At 38.9% G+C, this 23,064-nt stretch overlaps 1 protein-coding gene across 1 annotated transcript in view; it reads left to right on the top strand.

Annotated features, from left to right (window-relative positions):
* Window positions 1-9,592: 9,592 nt before the first annotated feature.
* LOC124150932 (sodium-dependent multivitamin transporter-like) overlaps window positions 9,593-23,064 on the top strand; it is a 29,522-nt gene continuing 16,050 nt past the window's right edge. Inside the window, exons 1-7 of the mRNA XM_046523133.2 lie at window positions 9,593-9,977; window positions 10,140-10,472; window positions 19,298-19,366; window positions 19,624-19,675; window positions 19,973-20,040; window positions 20,598-20,678; window positions 20,835-20,908. Coding sequence (XP_046379089.2) covers window positions 10,146-10,472; window positions 19,298-19,366; window positions 19,624-19,675; window positions 19,973-20,040; window positions 20,598-20,678; window positions 20,835-20,908 — 671 coding nt within the window. The 5' untranslated portion in view covers window positions 9,593-9,977; window positions 10,140-10,145. The remainder of the gene's footprint in view (window positions 9,978-10,139; window positions 10,473-19,297; window positions 19,367-19,623; window positions 19,676-19,972; window positions 20,041-20,597; window positions 20,679-20,834; window positions 20,909-23,064) is intronic.

Here is a 23,064-nt window from a genome sequence, read left to right on the forward strand (position 1 = left end):
CTTTGAACTACATAAATATATGTCAGAATCGCCTAATTTCTGTTCATCGTGGTCTTTTTTAGATGCTGATAGTACAAATGTCCAAGTTTTAATCTCATAGAAATGTATACAGGTTGAATAAGATGCACGGGTTTTCTTTAATCCGAAGCATAAATATGTAAACATATCTTACAGCATATACGTTTTCCACTTTTTAATGGCATTTAAGAAAAGGAGCATGATCTTCAATTTTGAGTGTAACTGGATCATTTAAATCAGATATAAAATGTGAAACTAAATACAATAGCGATGTTGAGCTGCCCCGCTTGAAATGATTTATGAAACGATTTCAAACGAGACATGGCCCCCTATCTACATCAAGTGACAGCCTTGACTAAAATAATTTTACTTTAATGCTGGAAATGTCTTGCCACAATGATGTGTACTTTTCACAAATAGTATGTCTCTCGAACCTTTCCTCTCAACTTATAGACAACTCGTCATTACAACCCGCATGTCATGATCCACGTCTCGTGTTAATCCGGGTTTATAACAATCATCTGAACCGGTTTCATATTGCAGCTTTATATTACATTATGTTATAGTGCAGTCCTTAAGATAAAAGAAGCAGTTAATTTAATATTTTTATTAACTCAATTAATGTAAAAAGATTAATGGAACCAGATGTTTGTCGTGTTGTTTCCATCATTCATTAGCAACTCAATATGCATGGAATTGTAGCGAGTGATGCTACATTATTTTATGTTTATTATGTATTCAAGGCTGATTGGCAATTCGCCAGTACACCTGCTTCACCAGCTGGAGCTTAGCATTTGATGTTTAGTGAATAGTGTATGCTTTGTCCTCTTGACTCCCTTGTTCTGGAACGTTACACATATCAACACACTGCAAAAGGTCGTGAGATACATACAGGTCGCAACATACACGATTATATCCTAGAGACAAAGTATGTATTTCTTTTATGACATTTTATGTTGTTATAATTACTGTTAGATATGAGTAAATTTAGTGGTGGTTGGAACTGTTGTAAAAATATTTTTAGTAATTGTAATTGGCAGCAAATGATTGAACTACTAGTAGAAAATATTAAGTGCTGTCCTGGCAAGATTTGAACAGTATTCTAACATGACATTGAAGAATGTTTGATCCTGATTGCTTAAAAAGAGGTATCCCTTTTCATACTGAAACCACTTTTCAATTTAGCCTTTTCACTCAAACTCTATATGTAGGTATACATTGATACCTACAACATCGATCGATAAAAGTTGGTTCCCCAACGCATTAGAACTGAAAACCGTTTTTTCTCTAATAGACGCTAGATATCTAAAACTCTAAAAGACGCGAAATTAATTGAAGCCCGTGCGTCTAATAGAGGGAATACGTTACGTTTGACATCGGATGTTTTGGGCAACGAGTTTTACGTAATATGCCATAAACCTGATTGGTTTATGAGGGACAGCACTTATCTGGACGAGTCTTATCTCTTGGATATGAATGATAACGTTTATAAAACTCTTTGGGACATATAATGAAATTTCCTCATTGATACTAAAAGTAAAATAAAACATTATAAAAAGGGTTCAAAAACTTTATTCATGACAACAGGTTGTTTACATTATTTTGATCAACATGCATCACTGTCTTGTTGCCACCCCGTCTGGTGCTTGGCTTTAAGGGGCCAAAAAAAGGACTGGTCGGTATACTGTGTCTGAGTGGGATATTCATGTGAAACTGCGGCACGAGAGCTCAGTTGGCTAGCACTATAAAATCGGCATCAGTCCGGACTAGCACAATCACACACACGCACGCACACACACACGCACGCACGCACGCACGCACGCACGCACGCACACGCACACACACACACAAAAAAAACCCAAAAACCATACACACGTCGCTCTCAGTGCAATAATCTTGGACGCAACGTTAAACCCCATTTCATCTCACTGTCATCTCTAACAACAATAAACCTCGGAATTTGAAAGATTTGAAAGTACATCAGACAACCTTACTCCCTTCCAAAATCCACAAAAACGAGTTAGAAGCAAGGAGATAACAACAACAACAGTGGCTACTATTGACAGTAGTGACGAGTAACCGCCATGTCGGTCATGTTCAGCCACATCCTAGGTCGGGGTGGAGAGGCATTTATTTAGAATTTGTATTATTCACTAAAGGTAATTACTAACTAAAAATACTTACACATGTAAAATAAACAGTAAAATGTAAATAAATAAAGTTTGTTTGAGAAATAGATTCGTTCAGCATTATTGTCACCACTTCTACAACTTGTTACCCTCTACCATATGACATGTCATGTTTCATTTCCAAGAAATGATGGGTCGCGCTTAATTCCTAATGACTTGTGAGTTCAAACAGTCCAAATATGCATCAGGTTGCGATGAAATTAAAACGTTTGTCTATGAACTTCTTTTTGAAAAATTATGTGTTTTGAACCCATAATTTGAACTGGTCAAAACTATGAGTACTCTAATCTTGAGCTTTTGTAATATTTGTAACATTTAACACTGCATGTCAGTCCTTTTCGGAATATTCTAAAATAGCGTACCTTTGAACGCATGTGGAAGTGTTAAGTGTTGCAAGAGAGAATCGTTTTGTAAGCCTTCTTGTCGTCATGGCAGAACGAAGATAAATCTACTGTGTTTTTCAAAACAGAGTAAGATTATCTCCCAAGTCGTCAGCGGCGAATTATAGAGTTGTCTGCATTTGGTATGTGCATGACCACGGCAGGCTTGGTCGTTTGAGAACTTTCGGACAGTTTATAAAAGTCTGGCAGTAACCATAAGAGAGGGCAATTCCAATCTATATTCAAGAACGGCGACAGGTCACTTTCAAGACAATCAACAGGGACAATATTCTTGGAAATACCTCAAAACACAATAAGCAAACCATCAACAAATTACTCGGCACATGAGAATCCTACACGCGCCAATAACTAGTAGACAGTCCGACGTACTGCCAATTGGCACCCTAGGAAATGCTCCAACTCAAAACCAGAGAGTATATATAATCCTACACTGACGTGCAAAAAACCTAAATGAATATCAGATTCATTTGAAGTTAGATTCGAACACCACATAATGTTCCAAAATCATGTAAAACCAGTGGTAGAAATGCAACCGACGCAGGTGTATCTAAACATCTGGCTTTAGTTTAAAACTCAGAGAGAACAGAGCGAAAGAACCATGGGTGTGTTGTCGTTCTATCACGATGCCAACAGAGAGTAGACAGACCCAAGGCATGCCTGTGATCGTTATTTGAGTATTCTTGAATTAAGGAAATTCGCAGTCTTGAGCATCAACCACCTTAGGACAAATGGCAAATGTCGAATGAATGTAATCAAACGTCAAACGAACTCTGAAAAACGTTATACATAGGCGTGTCTACTTCAGGCAGGCGGAACTCTACTCCCTGTTGCAGCATGGTATCGATCTCCTGCTTTAGCGGGGCTCTCTTGTGAGCAAACATTATGCCATTATTTAGGAAAGGTGTTCACACTATCGTTTCTAATTATAGACCGATATCACTCATTAGCTGTTTAGGAAACTTGTTTGAGAGAGTTGTGTTCAAACATTTATATAATTACTTTCATGAGAAGAAAATAAGTACCAATCTGGGTTTCAGGCTGGTCACTCAACTGTCCATCAACTAATAGAACTTTATCATCAAATTTGTACAGCGTTAGATAACAAAGAAAACTATTGTATTGTATTCTGTGATGTATCAAAAGCCTTTGATCGTGTATGACACAGTGGGCTTGTGTTTAAATTTGAGAGGGATGGTATAAAAGGCCAATTGTTAAAATGGCTCACCAGTTACTTAAGTAAACGTAGCCAAAGCGTATTTGTGAATTGGGAAATATCCAAACCAAGATACATGAAGGCTGGCGTGCCACAGGGGTCCTTTACTCTTTATTGTTTATGTAAATGACATTGCTGATAATTTAGACTGTATGACAATACTGTTTGCCGACGATACATCGATTGGCATGTCATCCAATGATAACAGTGTACTGAAACGTTCCTTAAGCACAGATTGAGCAATCTTAAGTGAATGGGCGATACTTTGGCTTATAGCTTACAATCCCGAAAAGATTAAACCTGTTCTATTCTCTCGCAAAGACAACAATGGAGGTCTAAAACTATATTTCAACGGAAATGAAATCAGATCTATAAATAGTCATAAGCACTTGGGTGTTAAACTTGAAGCCAGTGGCAAATGGTCTTGTTATATAGATACCATAATTAAAACATATTCCAAGATGATTTGCTCAATGAGAAAACTCAAACATCTACTTCACAGACATACTATGGAAACATATATACTGAACAACAAAGGTTCCTGTGACATTGAATAAGATTTAATGCAAAGTGATGTTTTACCAAATCTGAAACAAATTCGATTTGCAACAGATAAAAGACTCCTGTAAGTGTTCAACTGGTTTAATTTGCCATACTGACTTCAGAAAATGCATGACTTCATAAGAAACATGAACATTCCAAAATGTCAATTTACAAATCAATAGCGTGTGTGTCCACCTCTGGTTGCGATGCAAGCAACACATCTTCGTCTTATGGAATAGACCAGGCGTCGCACAAAGTACTGTGGAATATCTGTGCACATCTGCTGGAGCATGTTTCGTAGTTCCTGGAGTGTTAGTGGAACACGTGGTTGACGTCGAAGACGCCGATCCATCTCAACCCACATGTCCTCGAATGGTGAGAGATAAGGGTAGCGAGCCGGCCAGGGGATGACATTCAAGTTGTTTTGTTGAAGAGAATCCTGAACAAGTTGAGCAATATGAGGCCGGGCGTTGTCATGTTGAAACGTAATGCCTGGGCCATGACGACGCAATTACGGTAGAACAACTGGGCCGATTATCTCGTCGCGGTAGCGCTGTCCATTGAGATTTACCTCTACCTCTATCAAACGGGTCCTCTGTCTTACTGTAATCCCACCCCATACCATAACGCTGCCGCCCCCAAACCGATCTTCTTCCATGACACAATGATTGACGTAACGTTCACCTCGACATCGGTTACACTCGAATCCGTCCATAGCCGAGGCTGAGGTGAAAACGAGACTCGTCAGTGAATAGAACTTGTCCACACTGCATGGCCGTCCCACGTAGATACTGTCTGCACCACATCAGACGTGCTTGACGGTGGTTTCCTGTCAAAATGGGACGTCTTGCGGGTCTTCTGGCGACAATCCCTGCACATCTGAGGCAACAACGTACGGTTTGTGAAGATATTCGTCGAAGGCCAGGGTGCTTCTTGCAGTCAATGTTGCTGGCTGGAATCGATTTCGTAGGTGTGTTGTTCGAATCCAGTTGTCTTGTCAATTATTACGCTAGGCCTCCCACTCCGAGGATGGTCTCTGACTGCATTCGTCTGTTACCAACGTTGCCATAAACACCAAATGGTGTTTCTGCGGACGTTAAATTGTCTTGCAACATCACGTTGACTCGATCCTGCTCCAAGCATACTTATGACTCACAGACCCTCATTTTCGCGACATGCGTGGCATTTCATAATGTTGAATAATTACGTAATTTTGTTGTTTTTCTGAGTGGTTGTTGTCAGCACGATGCTAAACAATGCATATGGAATCCCGTTAACGCATATGTTTTTATACCCATTCTTGGATAGTAAAATGCTTTTGCATGGAATACATGCTTTTCTGTAGCAGTTACGTTTTTGTGACTTGATTTCATACATGTACTACAATATTGTAAACCAAACTTTACTTGTTTGAAAAATACACTAAAATATTGGTGTCACAGGAACTTTTGTTGTTGAGTATATATAAAATGTTCATAAGACCACACTGTGAGAAATTAGAACAATTACAATTAGAAGCTGCATGCATTGTAACTGGTCTATCTAAAAATGCCCCACAGGCATTCATTATATTACGAAACCGGTTGGGAACCCTTAGTTGAGCATAGAAAGAAACGTATACTTTGCCTTTTCTTCAAAAACTAATCATAATATGGCCCCTTCAATCTAACAGACATTCTACCCAAAACCGTTGCTGCAAAGTCCCAGTCTCAGAAACTCTGAAAACATCAGTGTTCCTCTCACAATACTAAGACATTCGTGTGAATCCTTTTACCCATCGTCTATCCGATAGTGGAACTCTATTCCGTTATCAGATCAAAATTCTACGATTTCTTGTTTTAAAAATTCTTTACAAAAGCACCACCCCACGTCACCTGTGTACTTCGCATATGGAAAAAGAAAATATAATATCTTACACACAAAACAGAGATATATGTGCAGTCAATTGAATTATGAGTTATACAGAATTGGTATAAAAGATCACCCGAACTGTACATGTTCAAGAACATGTGAAAATGCATATCATTATCTCATGGAATGTACACTGTTTAGTCATCAGCGTGAAATTATGTTTAACAGCCTTAAAAATATTGTTCATAACATACCCGTTGATGTACACTTACTGTCATACGGCAATGCAGATCACGTTGTTACAGAAAATGAAGCTATATTTAAGGCAGTACAACAAGATATATGTACATTTAAAAGATTTGTGTAAAGAACTGTTCATTCAACAATGCATATCTCCCCTTCAAACTCTCTCCCTGTCCCTCTCCCTCTCCCTCTCAAACATTTTATGTCTCTTCTACTGTGTTGTATGCATATATCTTGAATGTGAAATTGTGTAAATACCAGGTAGGGAGCAATCTAAGAACTTGTCCCCCAATCCCGTTCACTTATAGTGATTAAATATGTTTAAATGACCTAGCCACTTGTCTTTTACCAATTTTAAGGGGCCCTTGGGAGTACGACAATAGAACTCAAATTGGGAAAAACCTAGTGATTCCTGTCTACCTTCCCTATTGAGTTTTCCTGATACTTGACAAATATAACAAAGCTGACAGAAATCTTCTTTGCCACTGTACATTTCTGGCAAGAAATAATCAGAACTTATCCGTTTATTGGTCTTAGTCCTACCAAGATGGCCAGCAAACTCAGCCTGATGATGCCTTCTCAATGAATATAGAATTCCCAATAATCCTGATCATCAGACGACACCAAAGACTATATCACCTCAAAAGATTCGTCTTTCTTCTGAGTCCTACACAACGACTCCTGTTACCAATTGATCTGGATAACACCTGACTGTTAAGTCGTTACCTAACAAGACATCTACACCTGACACCACACCACAATGCACATATTTATCAGAGCGGCCAACTTAACTATCTCTCTACCTTCCGCACCTGCTGAGGTCTGAACAAAGCCTATCGCCAACTGATTATCCCTTTCCGTTTGAAACAATCAATGACCAACTGATTTGACTTGACAAAATTACTGCATCTAGTACTCTGGAAGTAACAACTTGGCTACCACTACTAGCAAACAAATTAGCCTTGCTTCCATTTTGACTACCACTCAGACCACAAGCTTGGGCAAACTGACCACTACTAAGACCATGACTTTGCCCACCACCACAACTGCCATTGCCATTAGTATGTCTAACATACGGACATACACTATTGTGAGAAGAGCTTCTGCCAGGTGACTGAACCTTGTGAACACTTCTGACAACTTGACCAATTTCTGATCTGATCAGAGAAGTTTCAAACCAGGCGGCCTAGTATCCTTGACCTCTTTTAACACCATCAAATCTCTAAGCTCAGACACCACCCTCACAGACTCTGCATTAGTCCACTTATCAAACAAATTGCCATTCTTGTAGTAAACTCGGCGTTACTTTCAGAACCTGCCTTCTTGAGACCTTGAAATTTCTGGCGATATGCTTCATGTGTCACCTCACAAGCCCTGAGAATTGCCTTTAAACTTAGACGGAATAAGAATATGCCAATATTATTCAGACCATTGTAACTTACCTGTTATCCTTTCAAACTGCCTTTATCCTATCACCAGCTTGACTGCCACCTTTTCTTATTTCCAACTCTCTTAATCTGAATTCATGTGGTTACCTTATTTCTTCTCTTTGAGCATCTCACTGCCGTTCCTCAAGTTCAGCTTCTAACCTCCTTTCTCCTAATGCTAGTTTTCTCAAATCCAACTGTTCTGCAAAGGAGAGACCTGCGCTATTTGCACCTATTTTCGCCCCGTTCTGATTCTCCTCTACCTCGATTTGATCCGACCATAACTCGGAGGTCAACTCTTCCCCAATTTGCCAAATGCTTAAGCCAGTCTGCATATCAACTTGATAATTAACAGCATTTTCCAAAAATTCATCATCAGAAGCCTTCTTTATTATAGATGTTTTCTGCCATATAGCCCTATGTGAACCACAAATACTGACCACGAATACCATAAGGAACCCCTCATCCTCAAACTAGAGCTCTCCCAGACCAGCCTCCAAATAACAATTGTCCCGTCATGGAGCTGTTCTCCAATGATCAGGGGTGTCATTCAACAAGAAGAACGTAATACTGAAAATGAGTTAATAGGTTTATTACCAGCAGCTGATTGTACCAAAAGATGACAATAGTAAGGAAAAAAAAAAACAATCAATATTGACTACATACTTCAGAGCATATACACAAGCGGCTTAGCTAAACAACTGTATTACAGTAATATATTGCGTGTACCTAGAACAACCCTATGACAAGATATTGACAACATGCACAGACAGCCAATTAAGTCGGCTGCAACCAATTAACACCTGAGCTAATTAACTCAATGCTCGAATGAACGAATAACCTTGGCTGGGTGAAATAACCCTAAAAATGAGTTCCTTGGACAATAAAAAAGACGAGAACGTCTAAATATCTAATTAGTCTAAGAGACCAAAGACTTAGTCTCTTTGAAAAAGTAAATTCTAAAATTCCTAAATATACACGATACTTGTTCTGAACTAGACAATCGCAGGAAGGTTGGTTATCCACAGATTACTTGAAAAATGGTGTATGAAAAACCCAAGCTAACATGATGAGCTCAATACAGCCAGAGTAAGTCACAATCAGATCAAAAGAGCCCTGAAATCCCTTACTAACGAAACCTGAGTTCCAAGCGACCACCTAGTAGCGAGCTGACCGTAGTACTGCCTAACGAATCCTGGAAGACAATATCTTGAGAAAATTTATATAAACTTATATATATGCATGCAGACCTCGGAGAGGGCAGTCTCTCCTGGCCAGCCGGGGAATACACTAATCTCGAGGCTCTTAGCCAAAGTTTGTTTCTTAACATTTGAAAAACACGAATAGGTAACTAAGTACCAAATCCATAAGGAGCATGTAAGTATCAAAATAAAGTGCTGAACATAAGCTATCCAACGGTATATATCATTGACGATATACAACAAGCTATGTAAAATTATTGAGGAGGCAAAGAATTTATAACTGTGTAACAATATCTGTGGGTACATAGATAATTCCCAAAAACATTTTCAACACATGAAAAAGGCAGTAAACACATCTAAGAATACATAAAATAAATCAATACATGGTAAGAATGTGTCATTAAATCACAAGAGAATGTAGTTGTAGGGTCACTAATTCTCTAACGAAGATTGCAGTGTCACAGTACGACTACCTCCGGACTTTGCAAAACAGCATAGGAAAGAAGACTATTTCATTATGCGGGAGAGCTGTGCAGTCACAAGACTGTGACTAGACTAATCTAACGACCTGGTGCTTTTTATTCAGGTCTTTAGTATTCATTGTCACATATGCATTTACATGTGTGTAGACATATTAAAGTCAAGTCACATATGTGAATTAAATCCACTGTTACGTTAGGGAAACATTGTGATGGCACAAGCAGACACTTTAGACTTATATGGATGTATCTACGCAAGACGGACTCGTTTACTTACATACGGGTGGAAGTAATAATATGTATTTGGAATATATGTATATTATATAGACCATTAGATGGTGGTCCCTGATTGCACCACCATAACAACCAACTTCAGCAATTCTTTACTGTCCACTTTCAGTTTTCTATGATGTGAGTATTGTGAACATTTCTGTGTCTGTATTTTTTATTCAACTGTAATGGAGCAATGAGTTTACAAGAAAAGATTATAATATTTATTGTCGTATTAACACGTTATTATACCCCAAATCCTATGAGACAGGAGTATGGTAACCGTATCATGTTTTGTTTCAGATCAAAATGCAAACTCTAAACACCCCCGATTACATTGTCATTGGAGTGATGCTCGCCTTATCATTCGGTATCGGGGTGTTCTTCGCTGTAAGGAGTAAGAACACAAGAGAAACCTACCTCCTGGGGAACCGACAGATGGGAGTCTTCTCCGTTGCTATCTCCATGTTCGTAACCATGCAATCGGCAGTGTCCTTACTGGGCTACCCCTCGGAGATATACACATACGGAACTATGATTATCTACCTGTTCATAAGCCGAAGTTTCACCTACCTTGCCGGCGTCTATACTTGTCTCCCGCTTCTATACCCGTTACGCATTGTCAGCATATTTGAGGTAGGTCCCCATTATGTTATGCATGTACGTTTGGATTGAATGGACCGGACGGTCAGACTCGGGTACTTGGTCCATTGTTTCCCAGTGCATCCCGATGGCATGGGGCGTTTCTCATAATATCAAACAGATTTGTCTGGTCAAAATTCGATTATTTACATGCCAGCGTTATAGAGATGGAATAGTGCCGAGTGTAGGTGATACGCTTTGGCCATTGACACATAATCCAGTACACTGTCTTGAATGGTTTATTTTATAACTTCAGCATAGATTGATGAATACATTTTTGATTCAGTCTTGAATCATTGACATATATTTTGTATTATGTCTTTCCTTCAAATTCCTTTACTGGCCCTTTAATTGTAAGGCCTATTGTTGACAGGTACAAGCTATAATAAAAACAAATGGGAAATATTACAACTTGTAACAAAGGTAGTAAGGACATGTTATGTTATTTTCAACATTATTTTCCGGATTTTAAACGAAACATCTGTGATACACACTTCAACCTTCTCAACATGCAATTTACCCTTTTACACCATTTACATTTGTTATAGCATTGCTAGTTATGATTTACATGTTGTTCCTTATATATATTGTTAATACTTACAAATTTTATGGGCCATTTACACCCTGCACAAGTTCATGTCATTCTGCTTACGTCCACGTGCTTGTCCATGTACTGACTGTAACCCGGATGATTAACCAGGACAAACCAAAAAATTAGACAACTTAAATGAAGCTCTCATAAAAGAACTAAAATGACTTATCCTCACAAGTGGTAGCCTACATTCCCGGCCCCTTAAATGTGAAACATTTAACATTATAACTCAATATTGAGGTCATATCAGTCCTTCACATTCAATGTTCAACTGCTCAGGTTTTCATTTCCATCTCATATCGTGGTCTTTTGTTTCATCACTTTCATGCATCATAAACTGATTCAAGTAGACACACTTTGCTTATTGGCCTTATTAACACAGAGTCTTTAGTTTTCACTTCAATCGATCGCACTAGACCATCGTTGCCCGGGAACACATTTGTGATTCTCGCGAGATTCATCTTGGAGAATTTTCATTCACAAGTAGCACTATGTCTCCCACTTTGAGATTCACTGTAGATTGTAGCCACTTTTGACGGAGCTGTAAGCCTGGTAAGTATTCCTTGAGCCATCGTTTCCAGAACTGGTCCGCAAGGAACTGAACATGCTTCCAGCGCCTGCGGTAAGTGTCATGTACTGAAAACCTTCCTGGAGGTGAGGAATTTCCTGATCTCAGCAACAAGATATGATTTGGTGTAAGTGGCTCCATATCACTGGGACTGTCAGATACGATGGTTATTGGCCTACTGTTGACAATTGCCTCCACTTCACAGAACAACGTTGACAATCCTTCATCATGCAGGCCATACTGTTGATACAATAATGCATTCAGTACTTTCCTCACGGTCCTAATCTGTCTCTCCAAAACTCCTCCCATGTGAGAGGCAGATGGGGGATTAAACATCCACCGAATTTCTTTCTGTAGCAGGTGTTCCTGGATTTCATGGTGATTCCATGCACGAATTGCTTCTCTTAATTCCTTCTGAGCTCCTCGAAAGTTGGTTCCATTATCAGAACGTACTATAACTGGGACGCCTCTTCGTGCTTCAAACCGTCTCAAAGCATTTATGAAGGAATCCGTGTCCATGCTGTCTAGCTTCTCAAGGTGAATAGCTCTTGTTGTTAAACAGGTAAAGATACAACCATATCGCTTAACTTCGCTTCTCCCACGTTTGATCAGAAACGGTCCAAAACAATCCACACCTGTGTGAGCAAATGGTGGTTTTCCAGGTGCGACTCGGTCTTCTGGTAGATTTGCCATTTTCTGATGGGAGCGTTTCCTTGTAATCGTTTGCATTTGACACAGTCTTTCAGTACTTTCCTGATTGTTCTGCGAGCACTGATGACCCAGAACCGTTGTCTTACATGCGACAGAACATGCTCAGTCCCTGAATGACCTAATTGTTCATGATAACAACGAACAATCAACGTGACAATATCATGTCCTTTTGGTAGGATCATCTGATGTTTAGATTCTTCAGATATTGGAGCATTATTCAAACGCCCTCCTACACATAGGATTCCATCTTGATTCAAGAATGGTTCAAGTAAGTAAATTGGGCTTGATTTTGTGATGGAGCAGTCATTTAGAAGACATTCCACTTCAAGCCGAAATGCAAGATTCTGAGTGTACCTAACAATTTCAGTTTCAGCTTGTTTCATCTCGGAAACAACAAGAGGTTCCATGGAAATCCTTTCTTCAGAATTTCCCTCTCGGACATGTTTTAACAAGCAGTGCTTTAGTCTCAGTATCCAAGCAACCATTTTCTTGAGGTGGTACCAAGAGGAATATCGTCTAAGAAGTCGATCTGTAGTGGATGGTTCAACCTTATCAGAACTTGCAAAGTTGACCTTCACTTTCTTAACTTCCAAATCCTCTCCTGACACAGGAAGTACTGTTGGTGTTTTTTGCCAAGTATCTTTATTCTCCCACAGGAAGCTCGGTCCCTGCAACCAGTTTTCCTTTGCAAGTAGTTCATCAGCATCAAGTCCACGAGATGCATCATCAGCAGGATTGAGTGATGATGGGACATATCTCCAACTTTAATTTGTGGTGAAGAACCTTCACGAATTTGTGTCACTCTGTTGGCGACAAACGTTTGGTATCTTTAAAAGTCATTTTTGATATAGTGTAGTACTATCATGCTGTCTGTCCAAAATGTAGATTGTTCGGTTTCCATTCTCAGTTCTTTGCGTAACATTTCATCAAGTTTTACACTCAGCACAGCCGCACAGAGTTCAAGCCTTGGTATTGTGATACTTTTGATTGGCGCTAATCTCGACTTTGCCATCAGAAAGGAGCAATGGATTCTTCCACATGAATCAACGATCCTGACATACGATACAGCACCATATCCTGCTACTGAAGCATCGGCAAAATGGTGTAATTCAGCAGACATCATTTCACAAAAGTCATTCGGAATCACACATCTTGGGACAGTGAAGTCTTCAATATGACACAGCTTAGACAGCCAGTTTGACCACCTTTCATGGCTGATAGATTCCAAAGCGGTGTCCCATCCTTTTCGGAGTCGACATTCATCCTGAAATATCATCTTTGCCTTTAAGATCAGTGGTGACAAGAATCCTATTGGATCATAGACAGAGGTAAGTATACTGAGGAGACCTCTCTTGGTTGCAGGCCTATTCTTTGGTTGGAATTTAAAACCAAGCTGATCAGTTTCAGTGTCCCATTTCACGCCAAGAGCCTTCTCTTGAGGGAGCTCATCATCGCACAGATTGATGTCTTTCAACTCTTTGGCTCTTTCCTCAACTGGGATACTCTGGAGTACTGTTCTACTATTACTAGTCCATTTTGTGAGCCTAAAACCTCCTCTCTGTAGGAGATCACACACATTCTGAACCAACTTGATACCTTTCTCCTTGGAATCAACAGATTTCAGACAATCATCTACATAAAAATTGTCAGTAACAGTCTGAATTGTATCTTTATCAAAATCATTCGCATTGTCTGCTGCAGTTTTCCTCAGTGCATAATTGGCACAACTGGAGCTCCATATACCACCAAATAGATGTGATGTCATCCTATAGACCTCTATATCTCCACCTAGTTCACCATTCTTCCACCAAAGGAACCTCAAAGCATTGCGATGTTGATCAGCGACCTTTACTCTGTGATACATTGATTCAATATCACCGGCGATGGCAATCCTTTTCTCACGGAAGCGCAACAGTACACCCATCAAAGTATTGGTTAAATCTGGACCTTGATGAACTGATTCATTTAAGCTGATTCCACCAAACTTGGCTGAACAGTCAAACACAATTCTGAATTTCCCTGGCTTCTTGTCACTGGTGACTACATGATGAGGGAGGTACCAGACTGATCCATCATCAATACATACTTCATCATCAGGAACCTTCTCTGCGTAGCCTTTGTACACCATGTCATCAATACCTGCTTTGTAATGCTCATACATATCATCATTCCTAGACAGCTTCTTGGTAAATGATGCTAGGCGGGTTTCAGCCATGCAGAAATTGTTAGGCAAATTAGGGGGATTTACTTTGAAAGGTATAGGTAACTTGTAATGCCTCTTCTCCCTCTCAACAGTATTGTCCCATAATTGAATGACCTGCTTGTCATGGAATGAAAGTTGTGATCTTCCATCACTCACATTGTCCAGATGCCAGAACTTCTCGACTTGTGATATATCTAAGTTAGCTTCAACTTGCACAAAGTTGGACGTCATGTCTTGCTGAATGCCTCTGTGTAAAGGTCCATTGATGGCCCATCCGAATATTGTTTTTGTGGCATAGGGCTCATCAGCTTTCCCTGATCGCACCTCAAGTGGCGTTAAAACTAACGGATTGTCTTGACCTGTCAGCACTGTCACTTTGGCAAATTTGCCTTTAACCATGGGTAGATCAATCCCTTGAAAGTGTTTCCACTTGTCAACATCACACTGTGATACAGCGCTGCCTTCTAACACAGGCATCTGAGAGAGCACAAATACATTTGACATGTTTGTAACATGTCTTCCATTGATGTCTGTTAAGCTAAGGGAGACAACCTCTGTCTGAGACTCATAGCTTTTGTCAGTAAGAGTATTTAAAGAAAGCATAGCACCACTGCCATCCAACTTCAAAGTATTTGCCAAGTCTTTGGAACAAAAGGTATTTGTGCTTCCTGGGTCTAACAAAGCATAAGTTTTAATTACTTCATGTTCACTACATCCTTTGACACAGACAGGAACTATGGGGAGAGCTATTCTTGTTCCTCCGGCTCCATTGACTCCATACACTGAACTTGACTGAATCTTGTTCTCTGCATGCTCACTGCAACTTGGAGAATGTAACGTGGGATTCGTATCCTTGCTGTCTGGAATCGGCTCTTTAACAGATTTCAAAGATGTCCTTGAACTGTCATGGAGCAAACTGGAATGCTTCCGGTTATGTTGTTTATAACTGCTATTATCACAAATGCTGTCCTTCATACATCGAGATGACAAATGCCTTGATGAGAAACAATTAAAGCACAACTTCTGCCTTATTGTAAACTCCAGTCTCTTCTGTAAAGTCATCTTCTTGAAAGTAGGACACTGGTAAAGAGGATGACTGCCAGTACAACATTTACAAGCTCTCTGTGGCTGTTCATGAAGGCTTCTGTTTTCCTGAGTAATGTTCCCTTGTGCAATAAAATCGGAAGCTGACTTACACTTGAAGCTTGTCCTTTGTGGAGGTGGTTTCTCTGTAGAATCCTTTACACTGATTCCAAACACCGGGTCATCCAGTTCTTCAGCAACAATTTCTATAAATTCAGCAAGATGCCCAATTCCTGGATACTGACCGTTGCGCTTTATAACATTTACAGCTTCTTTTCTCCATCTACCTTGAATGAAGAAGGGAAGCTTCTCTACAATCTTTCTCATTCTCAATTGATTGTCGATTTCACCCAGTCTGCTCATTGCTGTAAGTGAAACCACACAGCTTCTAACAGAATCCGCATATCTTCTCAGTCCAGCACTGTCATTAGGTTTCAAGTTGGGGACTTCTGTCACCTTATCCACCCATGGTTTAGCGATGACATATTGATTGCCAAATCTCTCCAACAGTAACTTTCTGGCTTGAAAGTAACCAATCTCTGGATTCAAGATTACACAGCACTCTATAACCTCTTGAGCATGCCCAGTGCAGTACTGTAAAAGCCTATTCAGTTTAGCACTATTGCTGATTGATGTTTCCCCTATACTAATGTCAAAAGACCTGATGAATGCCCAGTATTGCAGAGGATTTCCATCAAATTTCATGATTTCAACTTTTGGCAACTGAAGCAAATGTAACATTTCATACTGCGTATTATCTGGTTGTGGTGGTTGAACAGTATCATTATGGCTTGTCCAAGACACTGCATTTGGATTGAGTTGCTGATCACTCACTCTGTCTGTGGGTATCGGGCTACTTGACACTAAATGCACTGTTTTGGGATTTGTGCCCATTATACCATCATCTTTAACAGAAGGGGGTCCATCGATTTCATTGATTGCCTTTATTTCAGCTTCAGCGGCTGCAAGCTCAGTCTCCATTTGAAGAGTCTCTTCTTGTAATTCAAGTTCAAATTTCTTTAACTTCAGTTCCTGACTCTTCTTCAGAGCAGATTGTTTGACTTTCAGTGCAGCTCTCCTTGCAGCAATCTTCGATCTCGTGCTTCCACTACTTGCATGGCTTCCTACCTGACTCGCTGTGTCACTTGGTTTGACTGTATCATGATGCCACATCTGTACACTAGACATCACTGTTTTCAGTCTATCTGACATCTTATTCATGTACATGTCCAGTTTACTAATCTCTTCTGCATCATCTCGCACTATCTCCTTCAGCTGATTTACTTTCTGTGTCAAACTGTCAAAGATTTTCTCAATTGATTTCACTGATCCTTCAACATGTTCAATGTCTGTAGGACTAGCATTCTTATTTACAATGAGACCATTTATCTGATTTTCAGTTCTGGTGAATGCAGATTGGATACCCGCTCTTTCTTTATTCAGTTGAATTATCCTTTCACTCTGAACTTCATCTTTATTTATTGTTACATTAGACATTCTGTCACTAGCAATCCAGCTGTCTGTGTCACTTCTAATGTCTGATGATAACATTCTTTGTTATGTATACAAATTTCTTGTACTTTTATGTAGGTGATACGCTTTGGCCATTGACACATAATCCAGTACACTGTCTTGAATGGTTTATTTTATAACTTCAGCATAGATTGATGAATACATATTTGATTCAGTCTTGAATCATTGACAGATATTTTGTATTATGTCTTTCCTTCAAATTCCTTTACTGGCCCTTTAATTGTAAGGCCTATTGTTGACAGGTACAAGCTATAATAAAAACAAATGGGAAATATTACAACTTGTAACTAAGGTAGTAAGTACATGTTATGTTATTTTCAACATTATTTTCCGGATTTTAAACGAAACATCTGTGATACACACTTCAACCTTCTCAACATGCAATTTACCCTTTTACACCATTTACATTTGTTATAGCATTGCTAGTTATGATTTACATGTTGTTCCTTATATATATTGTTAATACTTACAAATTTTATGGGCCATTTACACCCTACACAAGTTCATGTCATTCTGCTTACGTCCACGTGCTTGTTCATGCACTGACTATAACCCGGATGATTAACCAGGACAAACCAAAAAATTAGAGAACTTAAATGAAGCTCTCATAAAAGAACTAAAATGACTTATCCTCACAAGTGGAAGCCTACACCGAGTTCAAAGTTAAACAAGAAACACGAATACGGTGATCAGAAGCTTCCACCTACACCTGAATCATTAGTGTCAACCGCTTAAATAACCTCTTGATTTGGCTTCAGGTGGATCGGTTATCTGATATGATTCATGATGATCAAATAGTCAATTCCCTTCCGCTGGTTTACCCACCTGACCTAGAAATAAAAGACATACGTGAAACAGCCTCATCTCTTTCATGTTACGATCTATGAATGAAGAGTGACTATAACTATCCACAAGGCTGTATGACAAGAGAGATTACTTAAACTTGTCAATAGCCAACTTTCCCTTCTTATCGAACTATTTTCCTACAGCTCCAGCCTTTTTCATCAACTTTTAAGGTACAATCGAGCATACTCTCTCTTTGAAGATTTCAAAGACTGTCATACCGCTCTTGCCTCAAAAAGTTGTTGGATCAGGTTACAACTTCAGGTGAGAACTGATCAGCCATTGATGTGTTTATGACGGGTGCAATCGTGTGTGGCACATACATGTCACAGCACCCCATTTGATAGAGATTCGTGAACACACCCTCATGATATATTTGGAATCGTACAATGGTCCCTGCTTTTAGAAGAGGTTTCCTATTATTCTGGAAATGTTTTGTCACTTCTATTAATTATTATGGTCAGATTAAAATAAAAAAGTGCATCATAGAGGGTTTGGGTGATTCTGGCACAGTCAGGCTGGTTAGACTCATCATCAGCTCAGGGCCCTTGTGCCCTTTACATGCAGCCCAGACAGCGAATAGGACTTCTCCCAGGAAGCCCTCCCCAGTCAAATCAACTCAGAACTTTTCGGAGAATGTATAGACTCCCAAACACTGCAGCCTTATGCATTACCAAGATTGTAAGGTCTGTATTCGTAGTAGCAAACCCGGGTAATCTAACAACGTCAGTCAACAGATTGGGAGGTGCCAAACCTCAGGAACCGAGAACAATGGGGAGTCGGACAACTTGGTTCTTGGGATGCAAGCGTGACATTACGAAAGCAATGTCCGCATATTTGCCATGTTTATCCTGAATCTTGTCAATCACATGAGTGTGAAAAGGGAAAGAAAATCCAATGATATAAATGATTTGATTGGATTTATCAACACATAATAGATCAGGTTTGTTGGCCTGGATAGGTCTGAGGCTGTATACAGGCCTATTCCAAAGATTTTTGTATTTATCATTGACCATGACGCCCTCATTATATATTTAAATATATATTATGCTATTCAAGTAGACAAACTTATCGGCATGAGCTAACCATCGGACTCAATGGCAACAACAAGCACTATGATATCATTGTTAGAAATGAATAACTTTTTAGATGATATTTTAAAATTATTTTGAGAGAACAAATAGCCTTTGACAAATGACACATCTGTTTCGATGGATGATCGTTGACGGTTTTTATGGTTTTGTGATTGTTGCATATGATCAACTGCCTACATTTTCGGTTTAAAGTATCTTGGAAGAAGATTTGATTCAACTGCAGTGCGCATATTCGGGACATTCCTTGGAATGTTACAAACGGTAAGACTCGGAAACAGTGTCTCATGTTTCAAGTAGAATTATCCATATCCAAATTGTATATATGTTGATACCAATTTTAGCAGTCATCAAAGTTTTCAAATTACTCTATTACACCACAGTGTTCGCAAGACATCCATTGTTTTGAACAATGTTACAATGTGCAAGATTCTACTTTATTTAGCCTGCTCTTAATAAATGATTTGCAGACTTCTAGCTTGTAATATGGTATATTCTAATCCTATGGATCTAATATCTAGGTTATATACATGGCTGTGGCGTTATTTTCTCCTGCTCTGGCTCTCCAAGTATGTAAGTAAATAAATAATCTGGTCACAAGGCAGTTCGATTGCAATAGAAGCATATACAGTATGTTCTCTTAGGTGACATCAATGATGTCTGAATAAATGTAGTAAAGGAGTGCTACGGGAAATGTTGATAAACATAAGACTTGGAACATTAATTACCTTTGTATTATTTTGTGGGATCAGTAACACTTACACATCTGGAAACAAACCAAACTGTATGTCCTCATGCGCATCCATTCTGCCCCTACTGATTCCCCCAGGACGTAATCTTCAGCACCGATCTTCTTTGCTTTGTCTCCAGCTGCAGGCATTCCCCTTTGGATGTCCATTGTGATTGTCGGACTCGTCGGCACAGTCTACACATCCATTGTGAGTAATCATTGCAAAACGGTGTCGAGATTCCATTTAGGCTAGGTTTTATTTTGTGCTAAAGACGCGGTAAAACTGCAGATTATCTGTGAATCCTCGCAGATCTATATTCTATCACTGGATTGTGGTACAAATATTTCAAATATTGCTATATGTTGACTGATATATTCATATAACTAATTGTTTTTGTATTATTGGACATGATGACGTCTTCACACATATCCTAAGTTCAGAAGAATTTGTGCGGGAACTAAAGGAGGTACCTGTACCATTTTTCATTTGCTGATATGAGGAAGGATTCTTTTCAAGAAAATGCTTTAAATCGCTTTCTATGTCGTGACAATTTGTATGTGCGGAACTGGACTGGTACCTGCGTCTTCTTATTTGTATTGATTTCATTATTTAGAGTATGCATTACAGATTTGACATTTGATTGCGTAATTACATTGTATGTGTTTCAATGTAACATTGTTCAAGTATAGATGAAGCAGATCAACTTCATCTATAACAAATGTATATATGGAGAAGGTTTTATTTTCCCTCCCATGTTATTTCAGGGCGGCATACGGAGCGTGGTGTGGACGGATGTATTGCAGTCTGTGTTCATGTTTGGGGGCATAGTGCTAGTTATAGTGCTGGTGAGATAATAGTCGTGTTCATGTCTACATTCTATCACATAATGTGATTAATTAATGACATTATTTTCATATGGTTAATAAACATTTGGAACCAAGTTCTAAAATTGGTCACGTCAGTTTCTGAAATAAACCATCATTACCTATTCTTTCTACCAGAGCATGGGCAGGATTGGGACTCTTCAAAAAGTTTGGGAAATCAACCACCAGGAAGGACGTGTACAGTTTGACGAGTGGGTAATTTGTTTTGATTAAAAAGATATGAAAATGTTACTAATTATTTAAGTATTGACTGTGTATCATTTTCGGTTCATTGAGATATGAATCGAAAAGTCGATGTGTAAACTGTTTGAATCCGCGTAAGAAAATACACAGTCAATCCTTGTAAGTGAATAAGTGTTATCTACAATAGTTTAACTAAAAAAGATGCATGTATCACAGCAGAAAAAAATGACGAGATTGATAAAGATTCAAGGTGTAGGAAATATACCGTGGCGTGACATGAATCAAGTAACTGTTTAATTTATGCACATAACTTAACAAGTCAGTAGCCAATCAATGGAGTGTAGGATCAAAACAAAGTTCTTAGGGCCTGTCAATCAAGGCAAGAAGCAAGAAGAACTACAACAGTCAGACCGTAACGAATCGGAACAAATAAGTCCGGGAGAAAGTGTCTGTTTCAAATGACATTGTCATTTACAGTCAGATTCAAACATTAGTTGTCTAGAAGACACAGTTGGAAAAGTGCGGGTTAGAAATGAAACCCGAAGACATGAAATATGTGGAACCCAAGTGAGCGGGAAAAAACAGGCAAGTGAGTCTGCACGTTTGCTGTTTCATACCTTCTCGGCCTTCGGTCTCAAAGAGTGTCTTGGACAATGAAAAGGGCATGAATGTCGGTAAATGTTTGGACAACAAAAAACATAGGTTGCATATGACAATTTTGCTATTCAACTGAGTACCATATGTAAGCTCGCAAGCTCATTTCACTCATACATGATCGTTAAGACGGGGCTTTGGCTGCATATACCAGTTGACTTTAATTCAAGTTAATATCACTAAATGTATGATTACAATACAGGGAAAAACACGCGAATACATGGTCCAAGCCTAAGTAGGGAAATTGGATCTGACCTCATTTTTGTCACTGGTGTGTCAATATTAGAAATATCCTCCACATTTCTTAAAAAAAGAAACGTTTAGAAAGACTTTCTGAGGCTTTGCATGTTTGAGCAAGAGTTGTGTGACGCTCATTGAAATTTTCGTAGAGAGTATGTGCTCGACTGTACCTCAAAAGTTGTGAAAGCCTGAAGCTGCCGGAATATTGTTTGACATAAAGGAAATTTGGACATATGACTATTGGTAAGTTGCAGTCATCTCTTTTGTCATGCAGTCTTTTTGGAGAGGTTTTTGCCATTCTGAATCTTTTGGCATAGATCAAGGTAGATTCATGTGGGCAAATCAGTGGAAGGGAATTGGCTATTTGAACACTTTTTAATATCACATCATCAATATACCCGCAGCATCCGTTAAACGCCTCAGTTCCAGATTCCCTTGTTTAGATTTTTTCAATCCGAGCAAACCTTCTGTATGACTAACGAAAGAGATCAGCCAAAAGGGGAGCACAGTCGGTGCCCATGGGGATGCCTACTCCCTGCCTAAATGTCTCATCCCCAAATTTCACATTTTTTTTGATGATGAAGTCCAGCATTTCACATATTGTTTTCTCGGTGAATATCAGATGACATTTACTTTCATTTTTGACAAATTGTCCTGAACCTTTGAAGATAGAGATTTAACTGCAGGTATGGTCAACACGTTAAGTGACAAATGCCTGATGGATCAAGGAATGAATTTTTTTCTTAAGTTTATCATATGGGATAGACAAATCACATGTTTTGACACATTTGAACTTGGTTCTTTTTTTGAGATTGCAAAACTTCAAGCAAATCCTTTAAGATTTTAAGACTACAAATACTTTCTGTGAATATAAAGAAAGTCCTTGATTATTAAGGATTATGGATAATCTTTCAAAGACAATAATATGAAGGTATATAGAGGTTATCACGCGAGTGTGTTTGGGAATGGTAAATATCCTGCATTAGGAATAAACATTGTATTTAGCGAGCCTTGGCCTATTCAAAATAGGAATTGTGCCATTAAACCAAACTTGCTGACTGCTTGTTTTAGGGAAGTATACTTGGTTCACGATACATATTGTGGCACGGTTTGGTGGCATTAAGGAAAAGGTGTGCCTTCATTCAACTTATTCTATTTATTGCATATAAATCAAATATTTTTTCTATTTAATTATTAAATGTAAAGCATCATTATTTTATATTATTCTAATGTTACATGTGTTATCCGTTCATGAGTGTGGAGTCACAAC

This window comes from Haliotis rufescens, unplaced genomic scaffold (genome assembly GCF_023055435.1).
Source record: "Haliotis rufescens isolate VD_foot unplaced genomic scaffold, xgHalRufe1.0.p SCAF_12, whole genome shotgun sequence".
Lineage (NCBI taxonomy): Eukaryota > Metazoa > Mollusca > Gastropoda > Lepetellida > Haliotidae > Haliotis > Haliotis rufescens.